This window comes from Magnolia sinica, chromosome 18 (genome assembly GCF_029962835.1).
Source record: "Magnolia sinica isolate HGM2019 chromosome 18, MsV1, whole genome shotgun sequence".
NCBI lineage: Eukaryota > Viridiplantae > Streptophyta > Magnoliopsida > Magnoliales > Magnoliaceae > Magnolia > Magnolia sinica.
This window is the reverse complement of record NC_080590.1, coordinates 9,215,689-9,230,472: the sequence shown is the minus strand read 5'-3', so window position 1 is coordinate 9,230,472 and position 14,784 is coordinate 9,215,689. Positions and strand designations below refer to the sequence as shown.

The 14,784-nt window shown below is 40.7% G+C and overlaps 2 protein-coding genes and 1 non-coding gene across 3 annotated transcripts; 2 read left to right on the top strand and 1 right to left on the bottom strand.

The window, feature by feature from the left end:
- Positions 1-221: 221 nt before the first annotated feature.
- Positions 222-7,325, top strand: LOC131232241 (uncharacterized). Its single transcript, XM_058228447.1, has 5 exons — positions 222-665; positions 2,052-2,314; positions 3,021-3,138; positions 5,420-5,628; positions 6,745-7,325. Exons 1-5 carry the CDS (start codon positions 288-290, stop codon positions 7,196-7,198), a joined length of 1,422 nt encoding a protein of 473 aa, XP_058084430.1. The 5' UTR covers positions 222-287; the 3' UTR covers positions 7,199-7,325.
- A 1,397-nt stretch (positions 7,326-8,722) lies between these two features.
- Positions 8,723-9,495, bottom strand: LOC131233821 (MADS-box transcription factor 51-like). The gene has a single exon (XM_058230636.1). The coding sequence runs from the start codon at positions 9,443-9,445 to the stop codon at positions 8,735-8,737; it is 711 nt and encodes a 236-aa protein (XP_058086619.1). The 5' UTR covers positions 9,446-9,495; the 3' UTR covers positions 8,723-8,734.
- A 3,765-nt stretch (positions 9,496-13,260) lies between these two features.
- Positions 13,261-13,332, top strand: TRNAD-GUC (transfer RNA aspartic acid (anticodon GUC)). The gene has a single exon. It is a non-coding gene; the product is annotated as a tRNA-Asp (tRNA).
- Positions 13,333-14,784: the final 1,452 nt, after the last annotated feature.

Sequence of the window (14,784 nt, the reverse complement as noted above, 5' to 3'; positions counted from 1 at the left end):
GCTAGGGGATGGTGTACTGATGCGAAATCCAACCGTCATCTGGTTGGTGGCGTGAAATTGATGAAAAAGATCATCGATCCATTCATTAGGTGGGCCATAAGTGTAATTTAGAACGTATTAGCGCATTTTTCATCGTTCTCTGTGATTTGTGATTCAGATCGCTCCACGAGTGGAAAGGGTGTTTTCGGAACTTTGAAATTCCATAAAACCCTGCATTTTCATATATCCCATATCCAGGCTCCGCCTCCGCATGCGTGGAGCCTGGTTCTCCACCCGAACCACAGACAATGGCTCTCTCTCTCCTCCCTTGCGGCCAGCTCAGGACTTGCTTCCCTCTTATCTCGAATTCCCATTTTACGGTCAGCAATTCCTCTCCATTCCCACCTTTTCCTCCTTCGAAGAAAAGTCACCGGAGAACAAACAGGCTTCTTCGCTGGAGCAAAAAGGAGAAGATGTGTGCTTTGTGGAGAAAGAAAGAGGAGAGGGTTTCTAGGGTATCTGAGAGGAGAAGAGATGGGATTTCGAGGGTTTGCAGTTTTGGAGGCGAGGAGACGGGTGAAGGAATCCAGAGTGTAGAAGATGAAGATGAGGAAGAAGCAGAAGAGACGATGAAGGCTTCCGTTGCGCCGGAGAGATGGGATGTTTTGGGTCTTGGACAGGCCATGGTATTATTTTTCCTGTTCTTTTTTTCATTTTTTTCTTTGATTTGTCTTTGAATTATTTTGCTAGTTCTTTATGGGAATTGACATTGACACACCCCCTATTGATACATACGCCCTTTGTATTCTTCTTATGGTAAGATAATAGTACAAGTCTGTATTGTTGTGTTACCTAGAGGAAATGGCAGGTGTAAATAATGTCTATTTTTCTTCTTTTGTATGTTTTTGGTTGTATGAAGGAAATTTCAAGTCTTTCAGTGGGGAAATTTGGAGTTCAAATTCCAATTTCATCTGTTTTCACTGATCTGTTTTTGCCCTCACGATATCTCTCTCTCTCTCTCTCTCTCTCTCTCTCTCTCTCTCTCTCTCTCTCTCTCATTTTGCGAGTTGAGGGAGAGACAGAAAGGTGCATGTCCATTGCCTAAGCATTTTACCAGTTTAATCGTCTCTGAGTCATCCATTACACATTGGGCCCACCGTTTGAAAATCAGAACCATCATATGAGGAGTCCTCCGTTATCCTGGCCATCCAGTTAATTGGCTTTTGCTTGTGGAATGTGAACCGTTTCAACGTCTGTTTGAAGGCTAATACATGACCAACTGAATGATCCAATCAGTAGGACCCCAGCAGTTGGACCCACTGGATGATCCATCCCAGACAATCAGGGCTGGCCCAATGTTCAATGGATATCCTGCGGGTGCTGTTCTCTCTACGTATGTTCAGTGCTACAAAATGCTGTAGAATTGTATGATGGGTTTATCATCACATATTTTTTAGTTTCTAGATTCTACTCTCTCTCTCTCTCTCTCACCCTGATTTTCTTTTTCTGGGAGTAATCTGAATTTAGAGATTTGATTTGTCTATAATGCGATTTAGTGTCACACAATGCTTCCCAATGTAAGGACACACCCTTCAATGGCAATTTGCAAACCCAGCTGATTTTAATTTTAGTTTATTTAATTACATTAGTCGAAATGACAATCTTAGTCACATTGCTCTCGTCCATAACCATAGCTTTGCATGCTGATTCATATGTTTCTAGCATTGGCGATGATGGTGAAAAATGGGATATTAGTATGACAGAAAGCCGAGTTCGTTCTGGGTTCTCATTGCCACATACAAAAATGCTTTCTCATAGACTCAACATTCTGTTCTCTCTCTCTCTCTCTCTCTCTCTCTCTCTCTCTCTCTCTCTCTCCTGGGTAATAAGACGCAAAGTCCTTATGTTCCTTTTTTGTTGTCGTCCTGCCTCTGGACTACAATTTGATTCATGCACCATCGTGCTATGGCATTAGATGCATTTAAGTCGCAACTCTATTCTTATTTCTTTTCTTATATTTGTCAAAATGGATATTTTTCTAATATTGATCATGTGACTTTTCACCTTTCCAGGTAGATTTTTCTGGTGTTGTCGATGATGCTTTCCTAGAGAGGTTGGGTTTAGAAAAGGGGACAAGGAAGGTTGTTAACCATGAAGAGAGAGGTAGAGTCTTGCAGGCAATGGATGGTTGCAGCTACAAGGCTGCTGCCGGGGGGTCTCTTTCGAACACACTGGTTGGTCTAGCAAGGCTAGGTAGTCAGTCCATTGGAGGTCCTGGCCTGCATGTTGCCATGGCTGGCAGTGTAGGTAGTGATCCTTTGGGTGGGTTTTACAGGTACAGTCAGTAATTACGCCATTGTATTACAAAAAGGCTTAGAAAACAATGCTCTTGGTTTCTTTATGAAGTGCTTGAACTGCCATACTCTTTTGATTCTCTGAGGTTTAGGCAGTTGGTGGAATGACATGCAGGATGGAGTGTTTTTATTTTATTTTATTTTTAACAAAATGACTCGCATTTGACTTGCTTGACGTGCCCTTGTGTTTCCTCTCTCTCTCTCTATAAACCATGGGATTGTGGTGTCTTTGTGTGTAAGCATGAGTGCTACAACACATTTATGCATGTTTGCATGTGTGTGCTTCATTAAATCTGCTTGGAAACTGGGTTATATGGGCTGGCACTTTTCTCTTACTTTGAGTAATTACAATAAAAACATCCTTCTTGCCCAATAAAATTCTCATTTCTCAAAAGAAAAAGAAAAAAAAAATCTTTCTTCTTGCCATCTCAAAAAAACACATTTTTTAAGGATGATTTGCATAAAAATCAGCATATTTATGCCACTTCAGGGAAATATTTCCTCTCATTTTCCTTTTTATTAGAAATTTGGGACCTGCATCATGTTAATATTTAAATTTTGTTATGGATATGTGAGTTGCTTAAATGGTAAAAGGAGCTATTAGAGCTTATATTAGGAATGTCATTAACGAAATTTCCTTACAGCCATGATCTTGCAAGCTTGTATATCTTCTTTTAATACTTTCAGGGCAAAACTGCGTCGAGCAAATGTGGATTTTCTCTCTACACCGGTGAAAGATGGAACAACAGGGACGGTTATAGTCCTCACTACACCAGATGCCCAGCGAACTATGCTTGCATATCAGGTTAGCTTCCTTTTGATTGACTCTCCCAAGGAAGTCTTCTTATAGCCTTAAGTAGAAAAACCTGGAGAATTTTGGAAGCTTGCTTCACCCTTTTACTTTAATGTAAGTCCTTATTTACTAAAAAAAGAGAGTAGAAAAGCCTCAACCACCTTTTGTTAAACCTATCTTTTGCGTAATATTGAATGTAAATACTTGCTGAGCTCATACTTGTTGTTACCAATTATTAGTTGCATTCCACTTGTTATTATAGATATAAATATCTAAATATGAATCCATTGGATCAGTAGCCATTACTTTGATTGAACAGTTTGCACTTTGCAATTTACTGACTCATTACATGGGCTAACAGTATATTTATTTTCTTTCTGTAAGTCGAACATAAATGATTAGTGACCTGACACTTTAACGACTCATCATGCAGCTTTAGCAGGCCTTAAGGAGTATGGTCTTGCCATGTAAAACATATTTAGCAGAAATGAAAGCAGAGTGAAACTCAATTACAATGTTTAATAGTCGGCTATGAGCTTATTGAGGGTTGACTGTAAGGAAAATCATAACAGCATAACAAAATTCTCATTAGGGATGGAAAAAAGGAAAGATAAGGACAGTAGTGGCTTCAGGATCTGGTTAAGAGAAGAGAAACATCTTTTTAATGCCCCTGAGTTGAATGATATAGCATAAACCCATTTTTTAGTGCCCCCGAATCAAATGATTATAGCATAAACCTTTTTCAAAAAAATAAATAAATTATTATTTAAAGATAGCATAAACCCATTTAAAAAAAAAAAAAAACATTTGTGAAAGTTGGGTCAAGGAATGAGAAACTTGTATTGCACCTATTTTGGTCTAAATGTAATAATAAGAACAGTTTGTAAGTCCCAAGCTGGAACATTTTCAATGTCTTCCTTCAAAGTTTTAAGGAATATATTGAGCAGCTAAAACTTTCATTGACAAAATCTGAAGTCTATGTTCATTGAGATATTCTCATGCAGCCCTATTTGCCTTCAATCGTTCTCTTGAAATCATGGTTTTGTCCAGGGGTGGGTTGTGAATGTAGACAGCCTCAAATTCTATATTCGAACTTGAGTGAATTGGTTTTAAAAGGAATACATGGTTGTGAGTCCTGTAACTGGATTTTCATGTGTGGATAGCTCAGCAAGGTTTCTTCAGGATATTGGATAAGAAGTGAGTTACTTGCGCCATTTCCTTTCCTGATCATTTACTTGATTTTTGATATGATTTATAGTTATCTATGTTGTTCTAATGTCTTTCTCATTATTGATACACATATATTGCTCCTGCATCATCTTACAACCATGGGAAAAGTTTCTGTGGGTGCAGTGTGCACCCAGAGTAAGCACACACCTACTATCCAAATATGGTGGGTGAAAATCTTCTTAACATACATTTCAAATTTGAGTCTTGAAATGCTTCCAGATCTAAATGGTGAGTGGTAATGTGCACACCAAAACTGGTGCATACTGTGCATATTGAAGTTGTTGTGCATACTATAGGAGTCTGTGGCCTGTTGGGATTTTGAAGGTTGCCTGACTAACGCCTTATGTCCATGGTGCGCACCTCTAAGTTGTATAGGCTATAAATTATGTAGAAAGTATGTAAAAAATTACGTTCTGTTTTTCTCTTTGAAACCCACTTCTGGTTCCCTTTTCCCTTTCTACGGTGACTGGTAAGTCTTCCATAAAAGGAAATGGAGGTTTTCCTCTAATCTTTTTTGCTATAGATCATGAGCTTTGCCAAGCCCACACCCATGTGCAATAAAAAGCTCATGTACATGCCACATATGTGCTAGCATGACGTGATAGGTTTGAGATCCAATGCATCAATCAGAACTACACTATTTTTTATGCCCTAGCCTGAGAATCAGGTTGACCCACTGGTCAGGTGGGCCCAGTTTCCAAAACAAATGTAAGGCTCTGAAAAACTTGGTGGAACTTTTCTAACCCAGCCCACGGTTTCTTATATTGGAACCCACATGCTGATTGGACTGGATTTTGTTTTTGGAGAAAACATGAGCAAAGTCGGACCAACCTGATGGATGGATTAGAATCTTGCACGCGTGGCACGTGTGGTGTGCATGAGCTTTGTTGTACACGTTTGTGTGCTTAACAAAGCTCAAAGATCATATATGAGAAGAATTGATTGGTCTCTTCAATTCTTTATCAAACTATGCATCTTAAAATTTGGTCTAGGCTATGCGTAGTTTGTGAGTTGAATTTCATATATCAAGCACTAAGGTATTCACCTTCTGCCGAGTTTCCAGGGCACTTCTTCAACTGTTAACTATGATTCTTGCTTGGCTGGATTGATCGCCAAAACAAATATACTTGTCATAGAAGGGTATTTGTTTGAATTTTCTCACACGACAGAAACCATTTTGGAAGCATGTGAGGATGCCCACAAGAACGGTGCTCTTGTTGCTGTTACCGCATCCGATGTATCATGCATTGAGAGATATTATGATCACTTTTGGTAAGCCATTACATTGAGTTTCTTATACTTTATGTTTTGTTCATTTCATTCTAGTCAGAGGGGGGTTCATACCTTATCTAGTGAAAATTATTTTAAAAACAGATGCTTCCATGTAATCCCCTTCGCAGAGATTATTTCTTTACTTTATATGCATGTAATATTTCATGAAGTTTAGAAACCATTTTTGGTCCGATAAATCATGGAGCATTGCTAAGCACCCACGTGTGTGCAATAAAGCTTGTCTACACACCACACATGCGCCAACATCGCACATAGATATGAGATCTAATTCATCAATCAGGTTGGTTGACCTTCTACATGTTTTCCCAAAAATAGAATCTGGTCCAGTAAGCATGTGGGCCCCAATATTGGAAACAGGTAGATGGGTTAGAAAACTTCAGCCCAGTCTTTCAGAACCGTACATTAAAAAAAAAAAAACCTGTGGCTACCTGACCGGTGGATCAACCTGATTCTTGGGCTAGGCCATCAATATCATGGTTCCGTTTTGATGGATAGATTGGTTCTAGGACCTATCATGCCATGCTGGCACATGTTTGGCGTGTACACAGGCTTTATTGCACATGCTTGTGGGCTTAGCAAAGCTCTAAATTATAATCTTGTGCATAGTTTCTATAATTAGCTGGTATCATTTCTAACTTCTAACACTGGGTAATATGAGCAAAAAAATGTTGTATTTTGAAATGCATTTGAGAAAGATGAGAAAGAATATAAAATATATAACAGACTTTCACATGGAATGAACCAATGAACTGAACTTGGTACTCCGTGGAATGTACTGATTCATCGTGGAGTATTTTTATCAGGAGAGGATTCCAAAAGCAAATACAGTTCATCAGAAAACATGGATGGGAAAAAATAAGAGAAGAAAATCCTAAAGCATTGTGCCCAGAACAAATACTTTGGGAAGTATTGTTATTATGTTGGTTGCCTTGTATGCGTCATCTTCAGTGGTCCTGTGCTATATCCTGCAGAAGATTCAGCTCTAGAAAAAGGCTTTTAGCCTTATTTGCGCTGCACTCTTTCACCATGCTGCCGTTGATGGGCGGTTTCTCTATCTACCAAACTAATATCAGATTCTTGAATTCTTCTTCTCAGGAAAATTATAGGAAACTACGCAGACATTGTCTTTGCGAACAGTGATGAAGCGAGAGCCTTGTGCCAATTCTCCTCAAACGAAAGCCCTGCTTGTGTCACGAGGTACTTGAGCCATTTTGTGCCCCTGGTCTCAGTCACAGATGGCCCAAAAGGCTCTTACATTGGTGTAAAAGGTGAAGCTGTGTATATATCTCCTACCCCGTGCGTGCCTGTGGACACGTGTGGAGCCGGCGATGCATATGCTTCCGGCTTTCTATATGGTATTCTAAGAGGAGTCTCGGACTTGAAAGGTATGGGCATGTTAGCGTCTAGAGTAGCAGCAGTCGTCGTTGGCCAGCAGGGAACACGTCTCCGGGTTCAAGATGCAATCAAGTTGGCAACGTCATTTGCTGATCACCTTGAGAGCTCCAAGGTCCACTCTGATGTAGGATCAGATCAAATTTCCAGCGTCTGATTGGATCAGATTCCCTCTACTATAGATTTTGATTTCTTCTACTTGTAGTAAATTCTTTTAGCATTGCAGTTTAGCTTGTAACCTTGTCTACATTTTTCTTATATGTATGTTGTCCTTCAGTTTCTCATTCTTGTCAGCTTACCATTGATATTTTCTGGGGTCACTGTATATAATTAAGTCCTTGGACTCTTGGTAGAAATTGTACTGGTGGATGTTATATGTTAGGCCTTTTGGATCCGCGGAATAAACAAACAAATAAATAAAATGTAGTAGTGTTTCCAAAGAAACATTGTTTCCAGGAAGCTGCAGGAAGGACGAATGATTTTGTTGTTTGTTTTTCCGTGATAACTGGGGCCTGTTTTCAAATCTATGGTTGGACAGATTATTTCGGCACATGAAGATGGAGGCTGGGAGATGTGGAACATGTGGGCCGCTTGAAGATGGATAGAGGTGCATCTCCGTTGTGGATGGATGGTGTTACATGCAGGGTGACAGTGGCACATTAGTGCATTGGTGCATGTGGGAGCACTTGAAGATGGACAGTGCCACATGCAGCACATGCACGGAGGCACATTGGGGATATGAGATGCTTTGATAGGAAAAAATTCTGTCGTGGGAAAATGCTTTCCTAAAAAAATGGTTTCACCATGGAATTGATTCCTCAACACCAATCCATTAATAGGATTGTTGTTTTACAAATATGATTTTTTCTATAGGTTTATTTTGGATTCAAAACAGCAAATTGACTACTGGAGACATTACGTACCAAGTTTGCAATTTTACAGTGAGGTTTGGTGGAAATGGTTTAAAATACTTATTTAAGTTTCAACTTTACAACCCATAAGTTAGTCATTTGGGAATGAATGATATTGATCCCTTGATAGGTAAATGAGTGGTTGAAATGAATGGTATTGATTCTTTGATAGGGAATTTGAGGTTGGCGTCATTCAGGAAGAATTTATGCAGAGGTTGGAAAATCTGAATCTAATGGTCGAGATCTTCTGAGTGGTTTTAACTCTCAAGATGCAGATGGAGAGGGATGGGCATGTAATATTTGGGCTTTCTCTTGGTTGAATATGAACCATTAATGTCTTTGAACGTAACCATCGATTTATCAATTTGAAGGGTTAGAATTTGGGCCATCCAAAGTGGGGTCCCATAATGTCGACTGTTTGGATAATCGAACCATAGCTTTCATACATACAAAATAAAACTTGAATGGTGGTTAAAGTGGTCTGGTTAAGCAGGCGTAGATGAATTCGCTTCATTGTCATCCTTGTAGATGGTTAAGATTGCTTGATCAAGGTGATCTTAGAGATATGCTCGACCCACAATTTGGATGGTCAGGATTAGAAATCACCATTTCCAAATGGCACTTAAAAACTGATCAGTTTGAGATGGGACTCACTAAAAGAAGATGGTATTAGTATAACCTTTACTGTTAATTCTCGAATGAACATTGTAAAATCTCTTCCCTGGTGATAACAAACACCCAAAACTTCACCAGGAAAATCAACGTATTTACAAGGAACAGCTTCAAGTATTGAGTAGGAATAGAGAAGCATCGCGGAGTGGAGAAAGATTGTTGAAAATCCCATCATCTGAAGGCAATGAAACTGAAAGTTGCCCTTGTACAGTGGAAGAGGATTCTGCAGGATGTTGCCCTTGTACAGTGGAAGAGGATCCTGCGGGATGTGAAGTACCACTGTCGAATCCAATGCATGTCAGAGGAGAAACGCAGACAGCTCTTGAAAGCTCGTCCGCACGCGCCAACACATTCCCTTTAAGTCCTTCCAAGCCCTTCTTCAATTGCTTAAGTTCATCCACGCTGACATAATCATGGACCTTCAGGCGGTCCCACCAGTACCCCACGCTGTTGCTCCTCCTATGCAATTGAGCTTGCAGATGACGTTCGAGCTGCGAAAGCTGGATGGAGACGTCGGAATGGACGGTGGATGCATTAGGAATGAGATAGGGCCCACCATGGGTGTAGTGGCGATAGCGGTCGATTGTGGAATCAACACATGGGTGGCCGAAAGAGTAGAGCTTGCCAGCAGGAGAGAAGGTGAAGATAGCAATATCAGCGCCACAGAGAATGGAAAGCTCAGCTGCTTTCTTGAAGAGTCCCTGGCGTCTCTTGGTGAAGGTGACCAATCTCGAACCTTTGTCCTCTATCCTTCTTATCGGGATCTTCTTCTTACCCATCTCTCTCTCTCTCTCTGTGAAACCTGCAAGAGATGAGCGCATGTGGGTATGAGATCTCGAGAGAGGTCTTTAAATGGCAATCGGACCGTTTCGATTTTGGAAGCGGATTGTGTACTGAGTAACTCAGTACGGTAAGCGTACTGAGTAAACTCCGTGGGCCCCAGTGTCATTCATGCATTGTATCCACTCCGTCCATCTCTTTTAACACATAATTTTAGGGCTTTATGCCAAAATTGGAGAATATCCAAACCTCAAATGGACCACACCACCGGAAACTGTGTGAATTGAACATCTACCGTTGAAAATTTCTTGGGGACAACAGAGGTTTTAGATCAAGCTGATATTTGTGTTTTCCCTTCATCCATGTCTTTCTGATCTTATGAACAGGTTGGATGACAAATAAACATCACTGGGGGCCTTAGAAAATTTTCAACGGTTGAAATCAATACTTCCACTTTTTCCAGTGGTATGGCCCACTTGAGCTTTGTATATGCATCGATTTTGGGTTGAACCCATAAAATGATCTGGAAAAACGAATGGACGGCGTGGATAAACCACATGCATTCGCGGTGGGCCCAACTGAGTTTACTCAGTACGATAAGAGCGTACCGAGTAACTCAATACGCAATCCGATTTCTTCGATTTTATTTTGTAATAGAAACTTTGCTGAGATTTCCCACATGGTCGATTAGGGTCTAATCAATAACGCGGATTGCGTTTTGCCGACCGACATCCGTTTTGGCAGGACTGTGGGGCCCAACGTGATGTATGTGCTTCATCCATGCCGTCCATCCGTTTTACTACCTCAAGGGGATCCACACCACAGGAAACGGTAGGGATGATTATGTTGAAACCTTGCTAGGGCCCACACCAGGACGAGTAATGTCGTATCAACATCTTCGATCACTGAACTAATGGGCCCCACTTGTATGAACAAAAATCCGAATGTGAGGTACAACGTGCAACCTTCTACCGCAGCTGTATAATACATTAAATTTTTTTTTAAAAAAAAATTATATTCTTACCTTTTTATTTTCTTACTACTTATTTCTCTTTCTGACAAATGTACTGTCATGAAAAGGTACTACCCGGAAGCATGGGACGCGGATTTCCTGCAAAAGGGGCCCACCGTGGATGTTAGTGAGAAATCAACCCCGTACATCTGTTTTTCCAGATCATGTAAAGACATGAGTCCAAAAATTACGTATATCCAAAACTCAAGTGGACCGCACGACATAGGATTGAAATTCCACCGTCGAAACATTTGAGTGGCCACGGAAGATTTGGATCAAGATACTCTTTCCTATTTCAGTTCATCCCAGTAGGAATGACCTTATGAACGGTACGGATGACATATAAACATCACGGTGGACCCAAGGAGGTTTCAACGGTAGGCATTTACCTACACACGTTTTCCTATTGTGCGGCCCACTTTAGTTTTGATTTGCAGCATTTTTGCGACCATGCTCTAATATGATCTGAAAAAAACGGATGGACGGGATGAATTTCTCAGTAACATCACGGTGGGCCCATCTAACTTCCCCTCACAAGGATTTCATGGAATCCGCGTCCCCCAGCATGTATGTGATGTGGCTGAGAATCGGGCCAGTCCACATTTGGACACCCATCTGTATGTCCCATCCGACGTCAGACGATTTTTGGGCCACTACACACATTAAGGGAGGGACCCACCTTTTGAACGGCATAGATTAGGTTTCAACACTAGTGTTTGGTGTGGCCGGGACATTTTTAACTAATGCTTGCACTTATAGCAATTAGTAGGGTAGAATGCTGCGCATGAGAGCTTCTATCGCCTCTTCTATTTAAAAGCTTTTCTAAGTGGGCCCATGGTTTCGGTGATCCACGGTTATGAATGGCCGGTTGATGCTATGATACGCTGCCTTCCCCGTAAAGTAACCGAAAATGGAAAATATACGAAATAGGAAAATTTGTAATAATCATCTCGTTTTTAGGCAACTATAAAATAATATTACTTCTAAATTTCTAATAAGCGGACACAGCTCCCACATTGGTACCGTGCGACCAGTCACCATGATACGCCATCCATTCATTTTTATCATTTTAGGCAGCATGAGCCCCAAAATGAGGCAGTTCCAAAGGTCAAGTAGACCACACCACCAGAAGCCACAGGGCTAATGATGCTCACCGTTGAAACCTTTCTACGGCTCACCATGATGTTTATCCATGCCATGGAACCTGTGCCCCTGAGAAGTTTCCAATGGGAGGCGTTTAATCCATGCAGTTTTGTGTGATGTGGTTCGCTTCATCTTTGAATCTGCCTTATTTTTTAGTTCATGTCTTTATCCGCATTAGTAAGCTGGCCCCAGTCATGAGCAAGGACTCAAAATCTTAGCCATGCTACTGGGCGCCTATAAATGTATGGTTAGAACAAAATATTGGAAAGATCTCCAATAGATGGTCCACTACCCTTCAGTGGTGGGGCCCACTAGACGACCGGTGTAGATTCTAGATGACTGAAAGCTGATTCCCATCTGGACACAATACTCGCCAGATGAAACGCTGTGAACTTGGGACAAACCATTGTCCCTGATTGTGTGTAGATCGGAATCGTCTACCATCACAGTCTGGGTGCGCATAAAACTGTTTCAGCATAGAACTGCTTGGGTCTTTCTCGGGTTTTTTATGGCCGAGGAACATCTAAACAGTATGGCCCATGTATTGGAGGGCTCAGATGTCGTCCACATGTTTTTTTTTAAAAAATACATACCTGGGTACTCGTGAGACCTTTTCTTCTTCCTTTCTTTTCTTCTTCAGCGCATAGCTATGCCATCGTATAACCGCGCGTGGTCACGCAAGCATTTTGAATCCTTGGGGACCTGTTTAATTGCAGCACGTAAACACTCAGGGGCCCACATCCTGTATATATAAAATCCACTCCGTCCATCAGGTGCACTCCTTGATGCTAGCATGAGGGGATAATTCATCCAGATCCATAAATCAGGTGTATTGGAACACAGTGAACAATGGTGTATGGGATGCCAACCATATGTTTACATATTGGGCTTACATGATGTATATATTTCATCAAAACCGTCCATCATATGTGAATCGCACAGATGATGGAAAAATACAAAAAACAGCCTCATCCAAAATTTAGGTGGGCCACAACAAATGAACATGTGGTTTTAGCCGTAATTTTACATTATTCGCATCAATGTCGCCCATCTGAGGTTTTTCTACCAGGTTGATTCTATGTATATAGTTATCACATGACGGACGGAGTAGATTTCACGTGTGCAACATGGTGGGCCCAAAGAATTTGGGTGTTTTTCTTACTGTCTCTGTATACCATTTGGATCCAACGAAAAGCTCCAAGTGGCTCACCTTGATGTCCGGGTGACATCTGCTACGTCCCGAGATTTTGAAAATATCATGATATTTTCATGAAAATGTCGCGAGATTTCTAAAAATATAGACTGTTTATCTTTTTCAAGTGACTAAGGAAAAAAAACAGTAATCAAAATGTTTAACTATTTTATGAGATATAATATATATAATTAATAAATACTTCTGATTAATTATTTTGGCAGAGTTTTCTGATATTATTCTTATAAACACCTCAAATGTTCAAAATTTCCTAGAAAAGAAATATCCGATAAGGAGATTTATGGAGGGATGATGCCTTAGAAAGGGTGGAAACTGAGTTCAGTGAATCCATCTCTCAATAGATGAAAAGTAGAAAGGAATCGCCGTCGATGTTTCAATTCTAGGAAATTGAGGGTTAGGATTGCCTGATAGATGATTCTCATCCATCTGGGGAAAGTATTTGGACAATTTCACTTTATAAAAATTACTGATGAAACACTTTCAACAAAGTCGTTGTAGTATAGTGGTGAGTATTCCCGCCTGTCACGCGGGTGACCCGGGTTCGATCCCCGGCAGCGGCGTTTTTTTTTTTTTAATTTTTAATTTTTGCTCTTATAACAGATAGACACATCTCCACCATTGTTTCCTGGAAGACTAAATTCCTACATGGATCCTTTACAGTAGAGCCGGGAAAGATTTCAACGGTAGGCATTTCCCTCCTTACTTTTAACCTTTTCCCGTCGCGTGGCCCACTTGAGTTTTGGGTCTTGCTCATTTTTGGGCACATGCCCTGTTATGAACTGGCAAAAGAGATAGACAGGGCGGATATCTCACAAATATCCCGGTGGGCCAACCTAGCTTTTGACTGCAGAAGTCATGGGCAGGCAAGTCGAGTCCGGCTATAGACAATGTACAACAACATCCTTAAATTTTCAAAAGAGAAATACTTGGATACTTGAGCAGAGTTTAATGGATGATACGCAGGCAATGACACACGTGGCATAGATATTGATTGGACGGTTAAAACGAAAAGCAAGCAACGACCTTATTTCAGCGTAGAAACGTCTATGTCCATGAACCAGATGTTACGACTGTTCAGAAGACATTAGGCTTCCCACATTAATCCGATTAGTTTTAGTCACTGCACAATTTCTGGGTGCCTGCGCATCAAGCGACATACGCTGCCAGCTGTGTAGGGACGTGCATGGGTGTGTGGACCCCACCATGATGCATGCGTTTCTTGTGCAACGTCCATCCATTTTGGAACGCTCACCATAAAAACTTCCGAGTGTCCATCGTAATGTTTATTTGCCATCTAAGGTGTTGATTAGGTCACATAGACCTGGATAAAAGAAAACACAGATACAAGTTGATCGATAATGTTCTGGACCCCAAGATTTATTTATTTATTATTATTATTATTTTTTTTTATGGTAGTCATTCCATCACCACTCCTCCCTGTGGTGTGGTCCACCTGAGATTTGAATTTGACTTATTCTTGGAATAATGCCATAAAATAAGCTGGAAAAAATGGATGGATGCGGTCAATTAAACAGACACATCATTATGGGGCCCACAGAGCACCGTCTAGTAGCCGCATCATTAGGCAATCGGCATCATGGTGTTGTGACTGATGCAGGCTTCAATATACCGCACCACCTTTGAAATTTTACTAGGCCCAATCAACACAATAAATATATATATAGAAAAGAAAAGAAAAAGAAATTCCATAGACAGTACCGTGGATTTTTTAATTTGATTTTTTTAATGCACATTCTTTATCTGGGCACTCAAACCCATGACATCGGTGTTGAAACAGTCTACCACTGGGCCATGGGTTGCATGAGACCACTGAAAACACCCATCAGATGATCCTGCCATCTAATTTGTGGCCTACAAATGACAGTTTGAATTTTTTTTTTTTTTAAAAATCATTGCTTTCACAGTTATAAGCGTTCAGTGTCTGATTTGAAGTTCCATCTACGGTGGGTCCTATGATTTGGATGCTGGCCAAGTGGCACACAATGGCAAGG